Source organism: Lepus europaeus, chromosome 20, assembly GCF_033115175.1.
Source record: "Lepus europaeus isolate LE1 chromosome 20, mLepTim1.pri, whole genome shotgun sequence".
Lineage (NCBI taxonomy): Eukaryota > Metazoa > Chordata > Mammalia > Lagomorpha > Leporidae > Lepus > Lepus europaeus.
Window position 1 is genome coordinate 52,433,487 of NC_084846.1, and position 26,733 is coordinate 52,460,219.

A 26,733-nucleotide genomic window follows, 5' to 3' on the forward strand; every position below is an offset into this window, starting at 1 on the left:
CCATAACAGAAGCGCATGTCCACGACACACCCGATTCCTTTTTTAACTGGGATGTGAGGTCCGTGGAGACTTTCCACATCTCCCACGGTGCCTGGCGCCCAGCAGGGGCTCACCAAATGCCCAGTACAGGCGTGAACGAACAGTACCGGTGCCAGCAGGGAGGGGAACGAGGCCGGCAGCAGGTTCAGATCCGCGGGAGCCTGCGGAGAACACACTTAGGCTTTAGGGGTTCCAGCCACAGGTGGCCCTCGCGTCCTTCGCTGGCTGAGTCACCACGATTAGGTTTCCGAACCCCTCTGAGCGACACGGGTTGGGATTTGGCCGGCGCACAGCGAGCCCTCACCAAGTCTTGGGGCTCCTTTCCCACGGCTCTCGGTTTCCTCCAGGTTGCTTCCTGTTCCCTGCTTGACCCTCCTAGCAGCTGTTCTCGCTCTCTAAAGTGTGCGGCAGCCACAGGCGAAGCCGGCTCCGGGCGCACGGCTAAGCCTGGGAGCCCAGGGCCGCGGGGCGGGGCGGGGCGGGGCGGGCTGAGCCCGGGCTGCAGGTGCGCGACTTTGGCTGCAGGCGGGAGGAGGCTCCCAGCCCGTGGTGCTCGCGCCGGTCCAGCCTTTAGTCTGCCCTGACCATGGCTAAACTGACAGCGCTCACGCTCTTGGGGCTGGGATTGGCTCTCTTCGACGGACAGAAGTCTTCTTACCAGTAAGTTGGGTTGGGATGAGGGCTGCAGCTCCCCGCTGCTCCCCACTATCAGCTAGCTCCAAGACCCCCCACCCCCACCCCACAAGGAGAATCCAAGTTCTTAACAAAATCCTCTGGCAGCTTGAGGGTCCATACATGTGTGTCTAAGTTGTACGTGCCTCTTGTGCTCACACCCTTGCGGGCAGGCTGCAGGATGGGCTGGGCGGCCACTGCCAGTGGTGTGAGAGCCTGCGTTTCATGAAGATCCGTGTGCTTGGCTGCGGATTGCATTCGTCCGCCTGCCTTAAAATCCCCCAAAACCCATCCTAGGAGGACCCTGGTAGCGTGCGAGTCTGAGAAAGGGACTTGGTGCCAACCTTCAGGCTTGGAGCTTTTCAAGAGAGAGGGACCCTGGGTGTGAACTGGAGCAGGTGGGAGCCCATACCCACGAGGTGAGGGCAGCTCCAGTGGGGGCCTGGAGGGGAGGAAGCGCCTGGTGCAGCTGTTGGGTGTTCTGGTTCTGGCTCTGCTCCTTGAATATAGGGTCTTGGACAAATCACTTTGCCTCTCTAGACCTTAGCTGCTAGAAATGGTAATAACCATGCCAGAGACATAGTAGCTGTTCAATAAATGAGAGGTCCATGCTTTCTTGTAAAGTATTTAATAAACTGATAGGGGCTACTCAAGGCAGGGGGAGTGTTTGAAGGTTACATCAGAGTTTTCATAGTAGCTTTTTATAGTATTCAAAGTCTGCAGACCATCCATCAGAATTTTCATGGTAACTTTTTTATAGGGTTTAAAGTCTTATCATATGATAAAATATTATCATAGTCTCAAAGTCTTATTCAATATTACCTTGTTATTTACTCTGAAATAAAATATTAAAAAAAATTAAGTTGAACATTTTGAATTAAAAATATGTGTGTATAGACTAATTATGAGCTCACATTCAGAATAGGGGTTTTTTTAAAGATAGATTTATGTATGTATGTATGTATTTATTTATTGGAAAGGCAGAGTTACAGAGAGGCAGAGGCAGAGAGAGAGAAAGAGAGAAAGAGATAGACAGAGTCTTCCATCTACTGGTTCACTCCCTAAATGGTCGCAAATGGCCAGAGCTGGGCCAGACCAAAGCCAGGAGCCAGGAGCTTCTTCTGGACCTCCTATGTGGGTGCAGGGGCCCAAGCATTTGGGCCATCTTTCACTGCTTTCCCAGGCCATAGCAGAGAGATGGATCAGAAGTGGAGCAGCCAGGACTCAAACTGGTGCCCATATGGGATGCCGGAACTGCAGGCAGTGGTTTTACCTGCTACACCACAACACAGGCCCCAGAACCACAGTATTTTTAAAAAACATATTGCGGCCATTTGGGGAGTGAAGTAGCAGATGGAAGACCCCCCCTTTCTCTGCCTCTGCCTCTCTGCAACTCTGCCTTTCAAATAAATCAACAATTTTTTAAAAAATTGTCACGGTTCTTTAGAAAAAAAGTAAGCAGTAAGTAGTTATTTTGGCTTTTATATCATATAAAAATACAAGTTTGTGAATTTTTATTCATCATGGTACTATTTGCTGCCAAAGGAAATTAGATAGATGACAAAGATACTAGAGAGAGAGATGGATAGATAGATGGAGAGATAGACAGATTGGTACACAATTGTGGAGCCTCTTGCAGTAGTTCGATGGAGATGAGATGGAAATTGCTGTTACCATCCTGGAGGCCATAAATGCTCACTGTATCCAAAGGGGTTTATCCACCAGCTGCCTGAGCATCACCTAGGAGCTCGCTGGACAAGCAAGAGAGGGGGTCTCACCACACACTCCTGAACCAGAATTACTTAAAAAACTCCCCAGAGGATTTGTATGCACCTCTCTAAAGGATATTCAAATACTGTCATCGCCTGTGTTGGGACCAGATCAAGAGATCCCGGAAGATCCATAAATGCCCTTTATCCCCAGTTTAGTCCCCTGGATCTTGAATCTGCCCAGGGGAAATAAGGGCAGAGATCTGCTGGGGCTTTAGGAACAAGCAGATCACCAGAGTGCGTTCTGTTCTCTTCAGACGCCGTGTGGGAAGGGTGGGGATGAGGCATTCACAAGGAGTTAGAGATAGGCTCAGGCAGGATGGAACCTGCGGGAGCACGCAAGGTGGGGGTGCAGCCTGGGGCCTTCTGGGGATCCCATGTGCCTTCAAGGTGAGAGCAGCACAGAGAAAGAAATTGGCAAAACTCCCCTGGACCAAGAGCCTTTGAATATGTGGGTGTGTGTCTGTATTTGCAAATTTATTTTATTTATTTGAAAACCAGAGAGAGAGAGAGAGAGAGAGAGAGAGAGAGAGAGAGAGAGAGATTGATCTTCCATCTCTGTTTTTTCCCAAATACCCATAACTGCTGGAGCTGGGTCAGGTGAAAACTAGGAACCAGGAACTCAATCTAGGTCTTCTATGTGGGTTTCAGGAATTCAACTACTTGAGTCATCACCTGTTGCTTCTCAGGGTGCACATTAGCAGGAAGCTGGAATTGGAAGCAGATCTAGGACCCAAACCAGGCACTCCAGAATGGAGTATCCTAGCAGTTGCTCCAATTGCCAGCCCCTCCGAGCCATCTTTGCGGTCAGCTGCATATGGTCTTTGGGGAAGTATACTGGGCAACTCCCTGGATGCCCTTGGACCAAGATAAAAACAGGATCTTCTGGGAGTTTGGAATGCTGCACATTGTTTATCTGTGCCAACCTCTGGTTGGAAACTTACCCCTGGTAATGTGTGAGACCCCTGTGTGTCCCTTGCTCAGAAGGAAATCTCAAGGCTGGCACAGCTAGCAGTAGGCCTCGCAGTGCATCTCGGCACCCCATGCCCACTGCAGGCCCCAGACCATGGTGGGAGAAGGGAGTGAGGGTTCCTGATCACTTGGGCTGGATCTCATTTTGCAGATTTCTGGTCACTTTACCACTTCAGGTCAAGAAAAGTCCCAGCCTGTTTTGCTGCCTGAAAATTGTAGAATGATAATACAAATCATAATAAGGTATAAAATCTGGCATATAACAGGTACCCTAATATAACTGTTAATGTTGGCTTTTATAATTATAATAAGTGACCCCAAAAATCCACTTGTGAAATCTAATGAATGATACTTGAAAACATACTATGATTATACATTCTGAAACCCTAAGCTAAGGACAAGTAGCCCTCCAACCATCCCATCTCCCTTACCAACCATCTTCTCAGACTGATGCACTAGCCTTGTATCTCCATAAAATAATTCAGAGCACACCCACCAAGCACTGGCTCTCTGCTATGTTACGTTTCTTCTGGCAGGGATAGAGGTGGGTAGGATACTGTGTCCACACACCTAATTCAGAGTGTCCTGAGAGCAACAAGACCAACAACTAATTGTCAAACATGGTAGGAGACTTGATGGATGATTGTAACATGAAGATGAGTGAAGGAGTTCCTGCTCCTGCCACGGAAGATCAGGAGCAGCTGCAGAATGTCGTGAATGGAGGGAAAGGAAATTTGAGGTGGAAGGAAAAGTGTGAGAAAACGAAAAGAGGTGTGAAAGGGTTGCAGGAAGAGCCCTTGGTATCATGACATCTAATTTCAAGCCCAAGCTTTACCCTCGTAAATAAGCAACCAATGCACATTAGCTAGCCCTCTGTCTTAGTTTTCTTACATATAAAACCGGGAAAATATTAATCTTTGTCTCAAGGGTGGCTAAAGAGGATTTTAAATGAGAAGCATGTGTGAAAACCCCTAGAACAGGACTTGGTACACAGTAGGCTTCATAAAGGAATATTGACTGAAGAAGTGTGCGGTGTCAACCAATGATGGGGATGATAGTCCCAAGCAAAGTTCCAGAATTGATTTCCTTTTAAAATTTTTATTTTAGTTGAAGATCAAAGATACATAAAGAGAGAGACCCAGAGGCAGACATAATCTTACTTTCACCGGTTCACTCCTCAAATGCTCTCAGTAGCCAGGGTTGGGCCGGTAGCCTGGAACTCAATCCAGGTCTCCCATGTGGATGGCAGGGACCCAAATACTTGAGCCACCATCTGCTATCTCCATGGGTGCCCATTAGCAGGAAACTGGATTGGAAGCAGAGAAATTGGGGCTCAACCCTGGAGCTGCATTATGGGATGCAGGCGTCTCAACTGGCAATTCAGTCTCTATGCCAAATGTCCCCCAGAATGTTTTTCTTTCTTTTTTTTTTTTTTTTTTTTTTTTTTGACAGGCAGAGTGGACAGTGAGAGAGAGAGAGACAGAGAGAAAGGTCTTCCTTTTTTTGCCGTTGGTTCACCCTCCAATGGCCGCCGCGGTTGGCGCACCGCGCTGATCCGATGGCAGGAGCCAGGTGCTTCTCCTGGTCTCCCATGAGGTGCAGGGCCCAAGCACTTGGGCCATCCTCCACTGCACTCCCTGGCCACAGCAGAGAGCTGGCCTGGAAGAGGGGCAACCGGGACAGGATCAGTGCCCTGACCGGGACTAGAACCCGTTGTGCTGGCGCCGCAAGGCGGAGGATTAGCCTACTGAGCCGCGGCGCCGGCCGCCCAGAATGCTTTTCTTACTGCACAACTACAGATTCTCAGTTTCTTTTGAAAAGACTTTCTCACAGAATAGTTCCCAGCAAAGGTTGTGTTGTTGGACAGAGATCGGAAGCTTGTGAATCAGGAACATCTCCCAGACATTAAACCTTATCTCTTAGACCTGGAACATTTGGACTTAAGGCCTTGGCAAGATATTTTATGGTAATTTGAGAATAACACAGGTGAGTCTCAAAGTGTTTCCTGCAGCTTTTCAGCAGTGTTTAAGCACTAGGAATTTCCTGGTTAGGAGACTGAATGTGAGCTTTGTATTCATACTTGAGTCCCAATCCCAGCTCAGTCATTTCATAGCTTTGGAAAGTCACTTCATCTTTGTCATCTGTAAGATAGGGAAGGTGTTTGAAGATAGGAAGAGATGTGTGCAAGTACTCGATAATCACAATGATTACTCTGTTGACATATGATTTGTCTGGCCCACAAACTGGAACCCAAACAAGAGGGTGTAGATTCAGTGCCTCACTGCCCTCACTGGACTCCCTGTATTGTGATTATTCTACCTTGTCCAGATGAGAGGTCACCTTCCGTGAGAGAGAAGCCTGAATTAGAATAGGAGCGAAACAGGTCTACTGTCCTGCATTAACTCATCCTGTTTAATGAACCCTGAGAGTCAGGGAGCACGTTTATTCTTTTTTTTTAAGATTTATTTATTTATTTGATAGAGTTACACACAGAGAGAAGGAGAGGCAGAGAGAGAGAGAGAGAGAGAGAGAGGTCTTCCATCAACTGTTTCACCCCCTAATTGGCCACAACTGCCGGAGCTGTGCCGATTCGGAGTCAGGAGCCAGGAGCTTCTTCCAGGTCTCCCACATGGGTGCAGGGGCTCAAGGACTTGGGCCATCCTCCACTGCTTTCCAAGGCTATAGCAGAGAGCTGGATTGGAAGTGGAACAGCCCGGGCTCAAACTGGCACCCATATGGGATGCTGGCATTGCAAGCAGCACCTCACCACACTGCCCACTATACCACAGTGCCGGCCTCTCTTTTCTTTCTTTTTTAAGATCGATTTATTTATTTGCAAGTCAGAGTTACACAGAGAGGGAGAGAGAGAAATGTTCATCTGCTGGTTCACTCCCCAAATGGCTGCAACAGCTGGGACTGGGACAGGCTGAAGCCAGGAGCCAGGAGCTTCATCCAGGTCTTCCACATGGGTGCAGTGGCCCAAGCACTGGGGCCATCTTTGCTGCTTTCCCAGGCGCCTTAGCTGGGAGTAGATTGGAAGCCGAGCATCTAGGATTCAAACTGGCACCCACATGGGCTGTTGGCATTGTAGGCAGAGGTGCTATCCACTGTGCCACAACACCAGCCCCAGCACGCTTATTCTTGCCGTGTGGTTTTGAATCTAAGAAAAGGCAGTGTTGTGATCGCTGGCATTTTTCACAACTGCTCACTCAGCAGTTTCACATCCTTGACTCTCTTCTGTGCTCCTCTTGTAATCTCCTTGGTTTTGACCTTCATCCTGCACGTCTTCTATCTGTCCTTTGAGTTCCTACTCAAATATTCACTAACTCAGTTTAGGGCATTAAATAAATGAAATAGAAATGAAAAGATGACTCTGTTTTTTAAAAAAAAAAAAAAACTTTTTCTCTTGCATTTACATAGTTATATAGTCTTATTTTTTTAAATGTGTATTATAAAACCAGAATGTCTCTAAGAGAAAACAAATTAGTATGAAAACTTTAATATTAGCTAAAGGGTGTACCCACTAAATACGCTCTCATTTTTATTTATATAAACAGACTTCATGTAGTTAATAGATAATAATTCTAAGACAGTAATGATAGTCCCTCCTTCCCTTCCCCCAACTCCTTCCTTCCTTTCTTTTTTCCTTCAATTTTTGCACTAAAATATTTCTAATTTACTTTATGATCACAGGCTTAATCCTCCACTAAATAAAGAGTTCAAGAGGCAAAAAGCAGGAAGACCACTGTTCCACAGGAATATAGACAAGGGCTAAAAACAATAATTAAATCCCAAGATGTGAATTTCACCCATATACATTAAGGGTTTTTTGTTTTTGTTTTTGTTTTTTTAACAGGCAGAATGGACAGTGAGAGAAAGAGACAGACGGAAAGGTCTTTCTTTTCCATTGGTTCACCCCGCAATGGCCGCTGCGGTCGGTGAACTGCACTGATCTGAAGGCAGGAGCCAGGTGCTTATCCTGGTCTTCCATGTGGGTGCAGGGCCCAAGCACTTGGGCCATCCTCCACTGCACTCCTGGGCCATAGCAGAGAGCTGGCCTGGAAGAGGGGCAACCGGGACAGAATCCGGCGCCCCGACCGGGACTAGAACCTGGGGTGCTGGAGCCACAGGCAGAGGATTAGACTATTGAGCCACGGTGCCGGCTCATTAACGTTTTTTTTTTTTTTTTAAGATACTTTACAAATTATCTACCACAAGGGTATGATTTTCTGAAGCTACAAATCCTTTAAACACACCTGCATTTCTCAAGCACTGCATCTGAAAGCAAATGCCCAGTTCAGGCTGGGGAGTCAGACTGGGCAGACGAATGAAGGCCCATTTGTCAGCAGCCCTAACCCAACAATGGAATAAACTTGAACCAGGATGCCTTTCCATCCAACCTTCCACATAGAACTTCTCACATCGCTGATAGAACACTTCCCTTTCTGTCCAGGTGCACAGAGCCCTGGACAGGACATTAGGGATCTCTTGTGTGTGTCTGACCACCTCTGCTACACAAACATCAACTGTTGTGTCCAAAGGACACTACTTGTCTTGCTCTGGCCTTGAGAGAGAGAATTGCACGTGCCAGGAGCCACTAACTTGGGTCAAAACCAAGGCAAAACAATAAAGGAGAACTTTGTGGGCTACTCACCCTTGGGATTGAATTCTAATTTCTGAAGAGTTTTATGTGTGTTTTATTTCTTCTTTTCCCCTAGAACACGATTTAATGTTCACCGTGAAATAACTCCAGTGGAACTTCCTAACTGTAATTTAGTTAAAGGAATTGGTACGTATGTGAGTGGAGAAAGTGTCTCACCTAAACTATCAGTATTAGTTCTCTATCGAATTCATGTATGCATTTAATTCTGTTCAAAAATAGAACTTTGAACCAGGTGTAGATGAGTAAGCCCGTAGTTAATTATAAATTCCATGTTGTTTGAGTTTTGATTTCAGCAATGTTTTTGCCTAGGTATTGGCAATTTTGATTGTTTTGTTTGATCAGTAGACCAAAAGTCATGGTCAGAAGCATGCTTGGCTTCATGGGACTCTAACCTGAGGTCAGGCAGGAAAGGGAAGAAAGAGGGACAGACAGGAAGCAGAGAGTAAAAAATACTTTAAAAAAGGAAAAGAACTTTCACAGGGCTTTGCAATTACCACACAGTTTCTCTGCATTCATCTCTTATTAAAATTGGAGAGGAAGAAATTTCTCCAGAAGCTCCCTACAAATTTCTCCTTAGATCTCATTAGGCAGAGCTGAAAGGCAGCTTGGTGCCGTAACAGCAAAGGAAGCTGGGAAAGTAATTCTTAGGTCTACTGTTAGCAAAGATAAAAAGCAGGGGAATAGCAACTGGTAGACAGCCAATGGAGTGTCCCAGGGCTCAAATTCCTGTGTGGTTTAACCAAGGAGCTTTGTTATTTGAGGACAATATGTTTGAGATCCATGCTTTTGTTGCATTTGGTGGTCTTGTTTTTGTTTTCTTAAATTTTTTTGTCTCCCTTGACTAAGGCTCAGAATGGTAGACTAGAAGACCTAATCAGTTACTATCAGTGAACTTGGCTACGTTATCTTCTTTGTATTACTTTTTCTAGAAAAAATAATATATTGATGTCAAATATCACTGTATATTTCAAAAAAAAGACATTTCCACTGAGTATAAACATAAAATCAAATATTTCATTTATCTTTAGATTAATTGAAAGTCAAAACCTTCATGTACTTTACAGTATAAACTTGAAGATATAGTATAACTTGAAGATATAGTGTAACTTAAAGATAATGATATTTACTGAGATTTATAATTAGCAGCAATAAATGTAAGTCCTTGATCGTCTGAAACGTATCCTCCTGTTAACTTCAGCACTTAAAATACACTCCTACTTCTGATATGGTTTTCAAAGAGTTTAATAGATTTGGAACTATGTAATATTAATATATGTTTGTAGTTAACTCTGTATCTTTAGAAAGACAGCAATCTATTTCCAAATAATCCTACCTTTTGTACATTTTGTGGGATTTGAGTTTATGTAAGTGATTTCAGATTCTGAAGAAAAAGTTCTAGTCCATCAATTTGCAACAAAGCTGTTTATCAGAATCTTTTACGTTTCTATGTAATCACTTCACCAATTTGAATAATAAATGAAAGAATGAATTATTCTAACCTGTCAAAGAAGAGCTAATAAGTAGCCCTATTTTCAAATGAGCGATGAAGACATGGGCTCTCAGCTCCCTGCAGTAATATTCAATGGTTGCATGTTTTTATTCCAGACAATGGTTCTGAAGACTTGGAAATACTGCCCAATGGACTGGCTTTCATCAGCTCCGTGAGTGTTGTGTCCTATAGTATTTTCCAGTTGAGGGCTTCTGTACATCAGTGCCCACCTTCAGTTAAACTGAGCAGTCCTACCACGTTCTTGTGGGCTGAAAACTGGTGTGGTACACCTGTGACTTTGCTTTGGGTGATGGGAGGGTTTTTGGGAGTGGTTGTGGGGAGCATGTAGTTTCCAGAGTATCCTGTGGGTCTATTGCACATGCCAGGTAAGAGGATCCACGAGTAGCCCTGGCACCTTGTGACCTGGGACAGATGATGTGAACCTGTGTCCCGTCCACTGCTCCATCAGCATTGGAAGTCTTTATAACGGGGCTGCTTTCTCTCCTTCATGTTTTCGAAGGGATTAAAATATCCAGGAATAAAGAGCTTTGACCCTGATAAGCCTGGAAAGATACTTCTAATGGACCTGAATGAGGAAGACCCAGTAGTGTTGGAATTGGGCATTACTGGAAGTACATTGGATTTATCTTCATTTAACCCACATGGGATTAGCACATTCACAGATGAAGGTAACAATATCTACTGTTTTCCCCCCTTTTTGTTGATATTATTTATGTAAGAGGCAGAGAGACCAAGAGAGATCTCTCATTCGCAGATTAACTCCTCAAATGCCCACAGCAGTTGGAAATGGGCTGGGCTGGAGCCAGAAGGGGGAAACTCAATACATGTCTCTCCGGTGCATGGCAGGACCCCGGCTCCTTGAGCTCTCACCGCTGCCTCCCTGGATCTACATCAGCAGGATGCCAGAATTGAGTATCAGAGCCAGGAGTTGAAGCCAGTTCTTCCAATGTGGGATGTGGGCATTCTAACACGCTTCTTAGCCACTAGGCCTAACAGCAGCTCTATTTGCTGTTTATTTTTTTAGAAATTTGAAAATACAATAGACCTAGTGGTCAAAACACCTGCACCCCATATCAGAATGGCAAGGTTTGAGTCCTGGCTCTGTTACTCCAGCTTCCTGCTAGCGTGCACCCTGGAAGGTAGCCGGTGAGGGGTCAAGTGTAGGAGACCCAGATTGAGCTCCCAGACCCTGGAATTTGAAGAGTGAACCAACAGACAGGATCTTGAATTCTTTTTTTTTCTTTGTTTCTCTCTCTCTCAGTCTCAAATGAATGAGTACATAAATCAAATTTAAAATAAATACAACATTCCAATGAATGAATATTTTGTCTCAGCTAATGAAAACATAATTATCATGAACGTTCTTATTCTAGGTAATAAATTTACCCCCATTCTAATTAAATACAATATTAAAACCACTTAAATGCTGGATGATGCTAAAATATTGAAATTTGTAAGCACAGTTTTGTAAAATGCCAACCTTCACATTATCCCTGAAATCACTGTGATAACAATGCGTAGTCCCAATCATTTCAGGATTTGGATTTTAGATGATTTTAAAGATACGGACATTTCCCAGAGCAGGCTTTCTAACCTTGGGCATCTGCAGCTCTGGGTCCAGCACAGGGCTGCTCTCCTTCAGCCCCACCACCTTGGGAGGCTTCCCGCGTGTGGTTCCTCCGCTCTGGGTTCACAGTGCTCCTCCGCATTTCCATGCCTGACTTGTTGCCCTCATCCCTTAGGGCCTCTTCCCATCTCCTTCTCCCTATTCACTGTCATAGCCTTGGATCTCAACCCAGGTGTACACAGAGGTGTCCGGAGCGTTTGTAAAAGGCCGGGGCTCAGACTCAAAGATTCTGACTCAGTCGATCCTAGGGAGGCCGGGACAGCAGCACCTGTCAAAGGTTGTCCCGGTGATAAAAATGTAAGGCCAGGGTTGCAAACAGCGTGTATACTCCTTGCCTCCCTTCCTCATCAGAGGAGCCCTCATTCAGTCCTCCTTCCAGACTTTCCCATCGTGGGTGACTAAACTTGCTCCCCGGGAAGTCATCAGTGGTTCCTTACTGCGAAACTCCTCCATCTCTTTCTTTCCTCCCCTCTCCCTTCATCCCTCCCCCCACATCACTTTATACTATGGACCACTTTCTTCTTTGAGAAAACTTCTCCCACCCAATATTCCAATGCCCCGACTTACCCTGGTTCTGATCTGACCTCAGCTTTTCTCCCCTGCTCCTCGCTTTGTCATCATTACTGGTTCTCTGACATGGCCCAGAGGTTCCACTTTTAGCCCCTCTTTATTTCTCTATTTCAGAAATTTTAAACAAGTGTCACTGTGCCTGCTTCCTAGAGTATCTCTAAATACAGGTATTATTTTCTTCAACTCTTTAACTCCTTTACTGCAAGTCTTCTGTTTGAGTTCCTCTCCTGTAGCACCTTAAACTCCAAATGTCAAAAATCATTTTCCATCATTTTCTATTCCCTTCTCCATCTCTTTGCTATATAGCTTCCTTACACACACACACACACACACACGATGGGTTTTCAAAAAGTTCATGGAATATATATATACATATATATATATATATATTTTTTTTTGACAGACAGAGTTAGACAGTGAGAGAGAGAGAGAGACAGAGAGAAAAGTCTTCCTTCCGCTGGTTCACCCCCCAAATGACTGCCACGGCCGGTGCACTGCGCCGATCCGAAGCCAGGAGCCAGGTGCTTCCTTCTGGTCCTCCACGTGGATACAGGGCCCAAGCACCTGTGCCATCCTCCACTGCCTTCCCAGGCCACAGCAGAGAGCTGGACTGGAAGAGGAGTAACCAGTACAGAACCGGCGCCCCAACCAGGACTAGAACCAGGAGTACCAGTGCCACAGGCAGAGGATTAGCCTAGTGAGCTGCGGTGCCGACCGGAAAAGGTCTATTATTAAAAAAAAACTACACATGGTCTTTGAATTTTTTTGTACCAAAATAAACACACACACACACACACATTTAAGATTTTATTTATTTATTTGAGAGGTAGAGTTACAGACACAGAGGGAGAGACAGACAGAAAGGTCTTCCATCCACTGGTTCACTCCCCAAATGGTTGCAATGGCCAGGACTGGGTTGATCCAAAGCCAGGAGCCAGGAGTTTATTCCAGGTCTCCCACATGGGTATAGGGGCCCAAAGACTTGAGCCATCTTCTACTGCTGTCCCAAGCCAAAAGCAGAGAGTTAGATCAGAAGAGGAGTAGCTGAGATACGAACTGGTGCCCATATGGGATGCCACAGGCGGAGGCTTAGCCACAGTGCCAGCCCCTAAATTTATATTTTAATTCCATTTTTCCACAAACTTTGTGAAGCCTCCTTGGTACATTCTCTTCAGTGGCCTTGCCACTCATTCACTCATAGGTTAGCATCACATTTTATTTTTAAAATATTTTTAAGTGTAAGAAGCCTAGTGTTTGGTATATACTTTCAAAAATAAAAGTGGGGATAGTATTACACAAAACACCTCTGTCAATCTCCTTTGCATTGAGCACTGCATCAAGGGTTATCTTTTATGGCAGTTCACTCAGAGCTGCTGTGTGGGGTGCTCGCGAAATCAATTGTGTGTTAAAGACCACAGCGAATTTCATCTGCTGGTGGATATTAGGTTCTCCCCATCTTTAAGCTCATTGCAAACGAGGACAAAATGAACATCCTTATGCACGCATCTTCTGTGACTATTTCCTTGGGATAGACTGCAGATTAAGAGAATCTGCTGTACAAGATATGAAACCAGGTTTTTATCAGCCCTGGTGGTTGGTTTCTGTCTCCCTCCCGCCTTAGCCCTCACCAGGGCCTTTGGTGCTTCCTGTCCAACTCCTTTGCTGTCTCTGTCAGAGCCATGCTCTGGTCCAGTCCTCTCTCTCCACCTGCCTGCATGACTGCTGTAGCCTCAGTTTGGGGTTCCTTCTGGGCACAGGGTCCCTAGTAGATAAAACCTGGATCTGTACCCTAAGCCGTAGCAAGATTGGTGCTTGCTCCCCACTTCTATGGCTTACACCTCCCACTCTCCCTCTCTTGCTTGCTTTCTGCTCCAGCTCCAGCTTTCCCATTAAGGGAATGTGTGGAGCTGCTGCCCCAGGCCCTTTGTATATATTCCCTCTGCTTGGAATGCTCTTTCCCTAGAAATCCACAGGATTTGCTCTCTTGTATCATTGTTGACCCCCACGAAGAAAACACCCCATTCCTCTCTATCCATTCACACAGTTTTATTTTCCTTTGCAGCATTTGAACACCAACTCAAAGAAATTGAACACCTGTTTGATGACTGGGTTCATGAAGCATCTCAGCTGGTTCTCTGTTCAAATTGCTTCACTTCAAGCTGCTACACCTTGCACTTTTTTTCCCCCTTCAAACACCAACTTGACCATGTCAGAGTTTTCTAAAGTCTTACCGCTTCTTAAGCAGAGAGCATGCTCTGAGTTTAGCCAACTTGGTTCATGCCTTCTTGAAGGCGAATCTGGTCTCCTTTGTGTCCCAAAGACACCTTGACTCCAAAAAGCTGTTTCTGCTTGTTCTTGTCTCCCAGAAACTCTTCATTGAACTTGTCAACTCACACTGTGTCAGTGATACCTGAGCACATCTTGTATTAGTAGTTTCTGCATTTTTTTATCCCTTTTATCGCAACTCTGCATCTCGCAAAGACCATTTGAACGAGAAAGTTTAACTCGCTCCTTGGAATGGTATTGTCAGTGGGGCTCATCTTAAGTCAGGGATTTTTTTCCCCCTGTGGAGTTTTGAGTTTCTAGCAACTGTCACTGGTTCTTCTTCCAGCCGCTTTTCTTTGGAGTAATCACAAATGCTTCTCTCTGCAAAGAGAAGAAAACATTCCATCTGCCCGACACCCTGAGCACTAGTTGGAGGGGAGCTGAAATTGCCTTTTGGAGCAGGGCTGACAGCTGCGAGCGCAGTGAACGTTTCCATCTTTTGTGTTTAATCTCCTTTCAGATAATATCGTCTACCTGATGGTGGTGAACCATCCAGATTCCAAGTCCACAGTGGAGTTATTTAAATTCCAAGAAAAAGAAAAATCACTTTTGCATCTGAAAACCATCAGACACAAGCTTCTGCCTAGGTACTGCAATGCAGCATCTATGTTTCTTTAACAGCAGCTGGTGGTTACCCACTTACGGGTTGGCCTTTTGGTCTGGCTCTCCTTTCCGTGACCGCAGACTCCTCCAAATGTTCTTGGGCAGAACCTTGAAGGCCTCCAGTCCTCAGAAGAAGGCCCATTCTCTTCCTCGTTTCCCAGGGTGGTTGATGGCTGCCGGCTCCTGACCTCAGGATCTCTGTTCGAGCTTTTAGCAAGAAAAAAATTCTGCTCCTGTTTCAAACCCAAACAAACCTTCATAGACAGATTCTACATCTTGAGTTGATTTATTTCTGTGTATATTAAAAAGCAGAGCGTGTCAGATGTTTATGTGAGTTGGAGATGAATATTTAAGAAAAGACCCCATCTGGGGGCTGCCTGTGCTGCCTGTACTGCTGTTTGTGCAGCATTTACACAATAGCACATCTAAAGTAACACTTCGCTCCGTCTTAGGCTCCTTAACAATATAACATACGGGGGCCAGAAAACAGACAAGTATCCCCAACACACAACTTCCTGACTTGTGAAGGTGTGGTTTACGAGACCAGTTAGGAATTTAGGACTGAAACCTGGCGTTGTCTTCCAACCTCTATTTGTGTCATTTATATGCAGCGTTTGACTGCCTCATTACTGGTGAATCTCTACTTGCACATCTGCAGGTGCCTGGCAAAGTGCTAGGGTTACAGAGAGAGAAAGAGCCAGAGAGAGAGGTCTTCCATTGCTGGTTCACTCCCCAAATGACTGCAATGGCCAGAGTTGAGCTGATCCGAGGCCAGCAGCCAGGAGCTTCTTCAGGGTCTCCCACATGGGTGCAGGGGCCCAAGGACTTGGGCCATCTTCTATTGCTTTCCCAGGCCATAGCAGAGAGCTGGATCAGAAGTGGAGCAGCCGGGACTAGAACCGGCGCCCATATGGGATGCTAGCACTGCAGGCCAGGGCTTTAACCCACTGTGCCACAGCACCCGCCCCTCCTCACCTTTCTTACCTGGTGGTTTTGAAGACTAGGAAACTGAGATGGGAGAGAAATAGAGTTACTGGATAAAGACCAAGCCACTGTTTAGTGGCCAAGTAGTTTTTTCCACAAGCCTGGAAATCTTTTGGTGGAAGAACATATTCATGCATTCATTCAACAAATATACTTTGGGGGGGGGGGAGAATGAAGTCATGAATGTTTGGGTAATGTGAAGAAGGCCAGATCTAACGTGGGGAATAATACATGGGATTGCGAAGCTGGGCTCATGTAACAATGGTAAAACGACTTCACAAGCTTTAGATACAAGTGAGATGCTGCACTAACCAATTTAAACAAACTATTTTATTGACTGTATACATTCTAAATTAGGTTTATTATTACATTCTAAATTAGGTTTTATTATTACACCTATTGTGAATTTAGAAAAAAATAACAGAGGCCGGCAATATTTCTTAAGTTACTCTGTGTGACCTATCATTAAATGGTGCGGAAGGGATTTTAATCTTGATAGCTTGAGTCCTGAGCCACCAGAGCTATGAAATAATGAAAACTTATTTTATTTGTTTCACTATTTAATCTCGGAAATCTCAGGTTTGTCTAGTTTCCTGGGGTGTGATTTTTTTTTTTTTTTCTGAGCCACTTGTAAAAGTATTGGTCTTTGCCAGTGCCTAGCCAAACTGAAAATAAGCAGAGAGCCACAGTTACCTGGAATTCTGCCTTCACAACCCAAGGACTGAGGTGTAGCTTTGTGTTTATCGTTGTTTCTGGCATTAATATTCCAAGTACTAAATCTATTATTGTAAGTTAAGAATGTTATTTTTTATAATAGCACAGCTACTTTTTTGGTTGTTTAATATATGCCAGGCATGGCACAGGGCCTTTTCATGAATTATTTCATGTTCTTTTTGACCCAGGCTTGTAAGTTAGAGCAGCATGCAGTGTCACTGGCTTTCAAAGCGGTTGCTCTAAACCTGTCCACTATGTTCCTTTAGATGAGAAATAAGCCAATCATCATAAGCCACATGAATTTCAGCAAATTACTTCTAACGAAGCAAGAGTAAAACCAGCTTACAGATTTATGTCTGGAGCTTGTGCAGACTAATCCTACATTCCTAAGCCTTTTTATTTCCATGCAGTGATAGTGGCTACCATTGATGGAGGATTTATTGAATGCCAGGCTCCCTGCAAAACACACAACAGACATTGTCTCTTGTAATTCCCCCCATAACTCCACAAATTCAGATTCTCCTCTTAATGAGCTGTATGACTCTGGGAAATCTTTTAACCTGTCATTACAGATAAGAAGACTGAGGGGCTGTGTTGCTTAGCTCGCCCAGGAGCCCAGAGCTGGTGGGCTGGCCATTCGTCCTCCACAGTAGAGTGGCACTGTGTTCTCCCAGATCACGGCCCTGGGGAACACTCGTCACCTCGATCAGCACAGGGTGACTCCTTATGTGTTTGCTATTGCACCTGTTAAAGGAGAACAATAGATTCTGATATGTTACATTTCCAGTCGCAGCCAGAGAATCCTAATCAGAGAGAACAAAAACCCTGGCATCCAATTTCTGAGCTTTCCTGTTCACAGACATTTTATCCAATTTGGAGTCATGAAACTTTGAGGCTGAAAGATGGACCAGTCTATATCATTCTTTTCTTATAGTTAGGGAAACTGAGACCACGGCATGTGCAAGGATTGGTTTTCCCTACAACACAGCTCTCAGCAGCACAGCTTTAACTAAAATGCAAGTCTCCGGGCTGACAGTTCAGTGATTTATTTTTTCCTACTGCTTTATGAAGTCAGGGACTCTTGGGAGTCAGTGCTATATGAGCACAGCTACATTTTACCCTGATAATGATTCCTGGTCTAATTTCACATCTACGGAATATAGTAACTCTGCGCGCGCGCACGCACACACACACACACACACATTCCAGAACACTTTTTGAGATAGAACTAATAGGGTTTTTATGTTAAAATGCTGTGATCACTCCTTTAGAATTTCTTAGAGCATTTATTATTTTTGAGGCTGGCATAAGGATGATTTCATATGAATTCTGTATTATGCCAACAGTGTGAAGGCTCCATCCTATATGTTGATTTTGGGGATGGACATTAATGAGTGCCAAGTCATAATCCCAGTGTACAATCCCTTCACCTCTAATATGGGTGTGTTTCTGTTTTAATTGCAGTGTGAATGACATTGTTGCTGTGGGACCTGAACACTTTTATGCTACCAATGATCACTATTTTGCTGACCACTACTTAAAATCCTGGGAAATGCATTTGGGATTAGCGTGGTCATTTGTTACTTATTATAGTCCCAATGATGTTCGAGTAGTAGCAGAAGGATTTGATTTTGCTAACGGAATCAACATCTCACCAGACGGCAAGTATGTACACTCTTTGAAACATAATGGATTTACTCAGAGTCTTGTTAGATGTCTTCAAAATATAATCTTTTTCTAAGTAATATGATACATCTCAATGTGATACTCTAATAACATGGAATTAGGAGAAATGTAAATATCAATATTTTAACGAGTAAAATTTATCAAATAAAAGTCTTATATTTTGCTTTTAGCAAGAAAGAGCTGGGGTTAGGGCTGATTTCCTTTGACACTGATTAGGGACAAGTAGGTTCCCCCCTTTAGAAATATTTCTCTTCAGAACAAAATAAATTTCAAGAGAGAGAAATGAGACAAACATTCACTATTCCTAACTAGAATTGTTTGGAAGGAAGAATTTTGAATGTAGGAGGAGACTTCAAAAAGTTCATGGAAAACAGATACTATGAGAAAAACTACGCATGGACTTGACAAAATTTGCACCAAAAGAAATTTATCTTTTAATTCCATTTTCCCATAAGCTTTCTGAAGTACCCTCATATAATGAGATTAGTAGTGTGTAGGCATACATATCAATAGTGCTGGTTTGTGACAAATAACTTGTGCCAAAGGGTAAACCAAGGCACTGTAGCTTCACCAAGTCCCTGCCTCCCATGTAGGAGACTCTGACTGGTTTCTCAACTTCTGTCTCTGGACCACCCTTGCCTTGGCTATAGCAGGCGTTTGGCAGTGGGGTTGGGGTTGGGGGAGGGGCGCGGAATTGGTAGATGAGACATCTCTGCCTGTAGTCTCTCTCTCTCTGTCTCAAATAAATAAAATGTCTCACTTTTTTTAAAAAAAAGGAAGTTTCACCATGATGAAAATAAGTCCTTTACTTAACTAAGCAATGTCCTTACTGATTAGTTGATTTGTAAAATCATCTCTTACTGGCCTTGCAACAAGCAATTCACATATTAGCATTGAATGGGGGCCCATCCATTGGGTACCATTGGTGTATACACAAAATCTATATGTCCATTCAGCTGTCTTTTCTCATCTTGAATCACCAAGAATATCAGAGGCTTGTTAATAAACATTTAGAAAAAGCAACATGGATATCTATCATTTCCTGGTCTTTAAAAATAGAAGGTAATCCAGTAGTCATTTTTCTTCATGATGTGAAATGCACAGTGCTGAGTCCATGAGCCATGGCCATGAGCTATGGACTTTGTGATGTGTAGCATTGAAGTCTGCACAGAGTACTAAATCCACAGGGTCCAGACCAGACTCAGGCCATGAAGGCGAGGAAGATTTCTGTCAATCCTGGCCAAGCATCTTGTTGGTTCTCATCAAAACAAGGAACTCTTGTCACAGTACTTTCCTGCACCTTGCCTTAGAGACTCCATATCCCCCAAAATGCAGAACCTGGGGTTTGTTGCTATATTAACAAACTGAAAGAAGCACTGTTATGTATTTTGCTTTTAGCAAGAAAGAGCTGGTGTTAGGGCTGATTTCCATTGATACTGATTAGGAACAAGCAGGTTCCCCCCTTTAGAAATAACTTTCCAGACCGTAACCCCGCCTTGTGCATTGGAAACTCATTGAGTTCTTTCTGGATTTAGTGTGCTTTGAGATAGGCTCTATTCCCAATCCCTGAGCAAAGTTCTTCCTAGCAGAGTTATTATAACCCCACTGTGACTTTTGAATTCTAATTACATCCAGTACTTTGATGTAGCTCTCTCTTCTCTGAAGGTATGTCTATATAGCTGAACTGCTGGCTCATAAGATCCATGTGTATGAAAAGCACGCTAATTGGACTTTAACTCCGTTGAAGGTAAGATGTATTAACACTGTAAGTTTGCAGAGTGATAATCAGATTCTGAGTTGTGAAATTAAAAGTGAAGAAAACAGAGTTGTCTAATTGGAGTGGGTGAGAGCTAATTTTTTACTCCTTTATTAAAAGTCACCAGCATCCTTAGGTGTGTGTTGCTCACTTTCCCCAAGTGCAGGCTGGAGAACAATGAACCACACACCTGTGGGGCTTAGGTTCTTTCTGCCCTTGTGATGCTTAAGCTTGGCAGTGGCCTTCTGGGTCTCTTTCCCTGCTTTCCTTCCATTTCCCCTTTTCTATGTTAATGGAACAGTTAAATAAACAGCCTCCATATATATATATATAATATGTATATTGCACATATTAAATAAATATCATATGTAATACACTTCTTTTTATTAATTTATCAGAGAGGAGGGGGGCATCTTCTGGTTCCATACCCCAAATGTCTGAAACAGCCAAGACAAGGCTAGGCCAAAGCTGGGAGCCCAGAACTCAATGCATGTCTCCCACATGGGTGGCAGATGCTTCCCCCTGGTCTCCCATGTGGGTGCAGGGCCCAAGCACTTGGGCCATCCTCCACTGCCCTCCCGGGCCACAGCAGAGAGCTGGACTGGAAGAGGAGCAACTGGGACTAGAACCTGGTGCCCATATGGGATGCTGGCACCACAGGTGGAGGATTAACCAAGTGAGCCATGGCGCCGGCTCCCTCGCAGTTTGACTTTTAAAAGGGGTAGGTTTGTATCAGCTGAAGTAAAATGGAATTTCACACACTCATACTGGCTGATGGGCTAAAAACGAACAGTGGTGGGCCGGTGCCGCGGCTCACTAGGCTAATCCTCTGCCTTGCGGTGCCGGCACACTGGGTTCTAGTCCCGGTTGGGGCGCCGGATTCTATCCCGGCTGCCCCTCTTCCAGGCCAGCTCTCTGCTATGGCCTGGAAAGGCAGTGAAGGATGGCCCAAGTCCTTGGGCCCTGCACCTGCATGGGAGACCAGGAGAAGTACCTGGCTCCTGGCTTCGGATCAGCACGATGCACCGGCCGCAGCGGCCATTGGAGGGTGAACCAACGGCAAAAAGGAAGACCTTTCTCTCTCTCTCTCACTATCTACTCTGCCTGTCAAAAAAAAAAAAAAAAAAAAGAAAGAAACAAAAACAACAACAAAAAAACCAAACAAACAAAAACAACGAACAGTGGTTATCACAATAGATACTTACATACATTGAAAGTTAGGGAATTTTATCATAGAAATCAATTGAATGCACATTCAACAAAGAAGGCTGGGGCGCTGCTCCCAGCAAGACAAGATCCAAGCCAAGGCTGATTTCTTGTCTGGCTCCTACTTTCAGTCACAGCTCATGCCTGGTTCCCATCATAACTATTCAGTAGTATTAGTCTTTCATTTGAAGGATTATATTGATTAACACCAGTTAATTAATACATTAAAAGGTAAATAATTTTGATGAACTCACGGGGTCTAATGGTAAAACTTGAGATGAGTGTGGATGGGTTTATCTCGTGCCAAACATGATAGAGCCATGCAACGGACTACCCTTCATCCCTAGGAAGCAGTGACCTGCTGGTAGGTCTGCAACATCGATGACCCTTGAGAACGTCATGCTTAGCAAAATCGACCACACACAAGGGGACAAATATGGTGTGACTCCACGTACATGAAGTACTTCGACAAATTTAAAGAGGCAGAAAGTGGAATCGTGATTCCCAGGGGCCTAGGAGGAGAGAGGAATGGGGAGTGTGTTGTTGAACGAGTACAGAATTTGTGTTTGGAATGGTTGTAAGTTCTAGAAATATATTGTGTTGATAGTTTCACAACATTGTAATTATATTTAAAAATGGTTGTTACAAAATTGTATGTATATTTCACCACAATAAAAATAGTGCCCCACCCTCCCAAAAGAGTTTCTAAGACTCAGGCAATGAGTTAGTCACACTTCAGTGAGCGTAAGCCTCCATTCTCTACAAACCAGGATATTAACCGAGAAAACAGTTTTTCAAAGAGAATAGTTGATTAAATTTTCTTGAGCAAGAAATGTAAAATTTCCCAGCTGGCTCAGTGGGAGCGAGATGCGTGTGGCCCCCACACAAGCTGTAATGTGCTAGCATGGCTGGGAATTACTTATTTGAAAGGCAAGAGTTCATTCCTGGCCGGGAATGGGTCACTGCTGGGCATTCAAGCTCCTGCTTGGTGCCAACCAGGTCTGCAGGAGACACTGCTTTTCCAGGGGCCAACTGCATGCAGTGGGCACGGTAGGGGTTCAGCAACTTCATGTTGAATGGAGGGGACCCCAGGTTTCCACGTCCTTCTCACCCAACTCCCCCGGGCCCGATTCTCTTCTTAGCTTTTATCTGCCTTGCAATTCACCAAGTGGCTACCCCCTCCAAAGATAATAGCAGAGTCCTAATTCACACATTTCCCTCGCAGAAATCCGTGTATCAGAGCATCATGGGGACACAGGAGTGTGGGGTGAGTGGGATGGGGCAATCCTGGAGCTTTTGACTGGCGGTGGCTTGCTCAGCTGCCTCCTCTGCCTAAACTGGCCTGCTGCCAAGGCAAGGTGTGACAGGTGCGCAGGAAGGTGAGCATGAGGCCCTGCCATGTTGCCGGAGCCCTCCAATTCCTCTGCAGACGTGTGAGGACAGCTCTCACTCTGCGTAGCATGCGTGGGGCAGCAGTGGCTGCGTGTCCACATGCTGGCCTTTGCAGTGGGCACCACCAGTAACTTCCGGGTCTCTAGGCACTAACGTGCACTGGACTCTGAGGTACATGGGAGATACTGTTTCTCCAGTGAGAGCTACAGGTAAACAAATAGATGGGATTTCTCTCCAGTAGAAGGCAGCCAAGATGATGAACGGTGGAATGAAGAATCGTTGGTATTATTTACGATCCTGATACAAAGGCGCAGCAGCAATGCGAGCAGTCATCAAGCGCTTCCAATTTCTATGGAGAGAATAAATAGCAGGAGAACAGGGAGTTGAATAACATCGCGGAACTTAAAGCACAAACTTTTTCTCAACTCCAAGGCAAAGATTAGACCCTAGGTGGTCATTTCTCCTCTGGCTACACAGCCTATCCTTAGCCATTAAAGAGCCTACATTTCATCTGGGTTCTCATCAGAAATGAATGTACGTTTCCTGCTTGTGTTCGGAATGCTTGTAAGAATATCATTTGCGCATGCTGTTTTAGAAGGAACTGGTTTATGCTGCACTTAAAAAACTTTCTTTTCCTAGTTTTAGGTTCCGGGACAGATGTTAGTTCAAATGATTGCATCGAACTTTTAACAGAATTCCCTGGTTTCCTGTCTGTTCTGCCTGCCCCATCTGTTCTGGAAACTAACAAAATACTGGCACGGATAGAAGGCCAGAGGAGTTCCCCCGTGCTGTTGAATCGGGGCAGAGTCGGGTCCCTGGACGCTGCTGTGTGGTAACCAGACACCGACAAGGCTGTAGCTGCATTGTTTTCACTTTGCCTTTCCTTCTCTCCCTGTTTGCACCTTGCAAGTCCCTCGACTTCAACACTCTCGTGGACAACATATCCGTGGATCCTGTGACAGGGGACCTTTGGGTTGGTTGTCATCCCAATGGCATGCGAATCTTCTTCTACGACTCAAAGAATCCCCCTGCATCAGAGGTCAGTTTGAAAAGTTAGTTGCGTCAGCGACAATTTTTTTCTCAGCTATTATTTTTTCATGAGAAACAATTCTCAAGTATATATAAAAATAAAGGGGGACACATGTATCGATGATCCAAGTGATTAGAAATGAAAGGACTTACGGGGATGTTCTGGTCAGAGTCTAGGCAGGACGTAGATGGTACTTTGAAGGGACTTGAGTAAAAGGATTCCCCTAGTGTACCAGGGAATAATGCAAATTCCAGGGCCAGCAAGGGAGCAGGAAATGGTTGTCAGAAGCCAGGAGAGAAGGGAGCTGTGTGTGGAGCAGGCCATCTGCGAGGAACTTGGCCTCTGCCTGTTGGACATGACCCAGCAGAAGCCTGGGAAGTCACTACCCCGATTCCGTCTCGGCTTCCTCTTCCTCACTGTGACTGCTGGGAGCGGAGTTCCTGGCTCCTGGCTTCAGGCTGACCAAGGCTGGGTGGATGTTGTAGACATTTGGGGAATGAACCTAAGGACGGCGGATCTCCCTTTGCCTACCTCTCTGCCTTTCAATGAATGAAACAAACAAACCCACAAACAATCGCATGATCAAAACCTGTTGGTTTGCAAGTGAGGAAGTGGGTGCATGAAATGTAAAATTTTGGAACAAAGTATGACTGCTCTAAATGGATTCTAACAGAGAAATGACCTGATCCTGAAAGCTGTTGTGTACGACCTAGTGTGAACCTAAACTTAGTGTCATATTAACCTGTTATTGCTTTGATAGGTGCTTCGAATCCAGGACATTTTATCCGAAGAACCCAAAGTGACAGTGGTTTATGCAGAAAATGGCACCGTGTTACAGGGCAGCACGGTGGCCGCTGTGTACAAAGGGAAAATGCTGGTTGGCACCGTGTTCCACAAAGCTCTCTACTGTGAGCTCTAACAGGCCAGTTAGCACCCATGCCGCGGGAACTGGCACCCACGATTGCAACTGCTTGCCGGCCACATTCTCGGGACCACAGTGTCTTTGGCGGGATGATGGACAACCCTAAATTTGACATCAAGTGCATTGCAGCCTAGAGCGGATATGAAGAGTAGGGCTTTTTGAGAGTGTGAATTCAAATCAGTCTTGGGATACTTTACCAATAAAGTCCCTTTTCATTAAAATAGTGAATTTTATCATGTCAATTGTTGAGCTCTAAATAAGTTATCTGTTTGTCATCCAAAAAGTACATTCATTCCCTACCACTGCTGTTCCCTGAAACTATCTGAGTGTATTTCTGCCTTGCATGTGCTGTTGGAGCAGAGAACAGGGGAGCAGGATGGGATCACGCTGCCAGAACCCCAGTCCTCACTCAGGGACTCCAGCTCCCCGACAGGGCAGCGCAGTGAGCTCTCCACTCCAGGCTTGGTTCCATAGCCGAGCGGTTGGACACCCTGGCATCCTCACACTTGCATCCACTGTCCTCTTCTCTGTAAGGTGCATGACCCCGGCTCCCCTTGATTCTCACTTTTCAATGTCCTGCAGCAATGGCAGGTAGAATTTTTGGAAGTGTTGTCACCCCTGAAAATCACATGTGTCTGTTGGCTCAGCACTCAGCATTGTATATTTCAGTTTCTTTGACCTGGTTAAATGATTGGATACAGAATAAAACCTATAATTGACTCAGGTTAAGCTAAGTGCCCCCAAAACTCACTTGTTTTCTCTCCTTCTCTCTCCATATTTTAATTTTTTGTGGATTACTTGTACATTTTTATGTGGCACAGTGTAATATTCCAGCACTTGTATACAGGACGTACAGCTTACCTTAGTCAAATTGGGCAACTCACATTTCTATTTCCTTACCTTTTTTCCTTATGTCTGACACCTACCAATTCCTCTCTCCCAATTCTTTATCCAGGATCTGATACGTTTCTGTGAACCACAGTCCCCCAGTGAAGCATCTCACCGTGTTTTGGTGCCGGTTATCCAACCCCCTCCCCATGCCTCCCCCTCCCCTTCCCAGTCTCTAGCACTCTTTATTCTAAATTCATATAGATGGTCTTTAACTTCTGCATATGGGAGAGAACGTGCAGTATTTGCCAAAGACTATACTGATGCTGAGGTAGAGGTAGAGGTGTTTTTGTTGTTGTTTGTTTTGGTTTTCAATCTAACCTGCTGAGAGGCTGAGAGAGAAAAAGAAATAGAAAAGTACACACAAATGGAGAAAAGATAACCACCTTTGATAATCTTCTGAGGGGCAGGAGGAAGAGAGCGGACGCTAGCATCTGCCGTCGAAGCCGGCATGAAGAGGCGACCTGTCTATTTCTGTGTTTGAGGACAGATCCCCCCGCAGGACTATGTTCCTGAGACATGAAGGCAGTCGCTTTAAAAGTAACACTTTTCTTGGGTGCGCGATGGTCTGACATTTTGGGAAAAATGGTCGATAAGCTGAGAACTGCCAACAGTTAAGACCACTGACTTAAATAAACAGGAACATTTTGTTTTGACCTGAAAACACTCTCCTCGCAACAGGATTAGAGTACTGAAGTCACGATTTCAGGCAGCGTAGGGGACAAGTTGAATGCTCCATGAGCCAGCGAGCTGCTGAACCCCTGCAAGCTGCATTCTCCGAGACCCTGTTTGAAGTGATCAATGAGCGTGCTGCTTAGAGAGCTGTATTTTCCTTTAAAAGGAACTCCTTGCGTAGTTAGCCTCCACAACATCTTCAATAAAATGACTGTATTCTGTATTTCTGTTCTTGATAGAGTAAGCACATTCTGTCCCCAAAAGAAATGTGTCATAGCAAGCATTCAAGTCAGAGGGCAGCACCTTGGTGAGCAAGCTGAGTGACAGGTGCGGGAGGACGTGCTGCCTGCCACTGGAGATGCCTGCATCCAGTGATGCAGGGCCGGGGTCCAAGTCCCCTGGCCTTTCTCCGTCCTGGCTTCCTGCTAACATGCACCCCGGGAGGCAGCAAGTGATGGCTCCAGTACTCGGGTCCCAACTCAGATTGAGTTCCAGGCTCCTGGCTTTGGACTGGCTCAACTCTGGCTATGGTGGCCATCTGGGGGAGTGAATCAGTGGATGAGGGATACCTCTCACTCTCTCTGCCATTCAAATAAATAAAAAAGAAATCTCGTCACATTACATTCTAAGGGGAAACAGCTTAATTCATTTATTCTGTGATGCCAAGATCTAAATTTTTGCATTGTCAAAGCATTAGTCACAGCTGTGTGTGTGGGGGTGGGGGGGGTGG

The 26,733-nt window shown here is 44.9% G+C and overlaps 1 protein-coding gene across 1 annotated transcript; it reads left to right on the forward strand.

Annotated features, from left to right (window-relative positions):
- The first annotated feature begins 548 nt into the window (after positions 1-548).
- On the forward strand, positions 549-24,663 carry PON1 (paraoxonase 1). Its single transcript, XM_062178846.1, has 9 exons — positions 549-699; positions 8,171-8,241; positions 9,721-9,776; positions 10,125-10,293; positions 14,608-14,734; positions 17,913-18,113; positions 19,800-19,881; positions 23,399-23,527; positions 24,279-24,663. Exons 1-9 carry the CDS (start codon positions 626-628, stop codon positions 24,435-24,437), a joined length of 1,068 nt encoding a protein of 355 aa, XP_062034830.1. The 5' UTR covers positions 549-625; the 3' UTR covers positions 24,438-24,663.
- Positions 24,664-26,733: the final 2,070 nt, after the last annotated feature.

Coding starts and splice junctions, on each gene's coding strand:
- PON1 (XM_062178846.1), top strand. CDS start 626: ATGGCTAAACTGACAGCGCTCACGCTCTTGGGGCTGGGATTGGCTCTC. Junction 9,777..10,124: donor GACTGGCTTTCATCAGCTCC/GTGAGTGTTGTG, acceptor ATGTTTTCGAAG/GGATTAAAATATCCAGGAAT. Junction 18,114..19,799: donor AACATCTCACCAGACGGCAA/GTATGTACACTC, acceptor TCTTCTCTGAAG/GTATGTCTATATAGCTGAAC.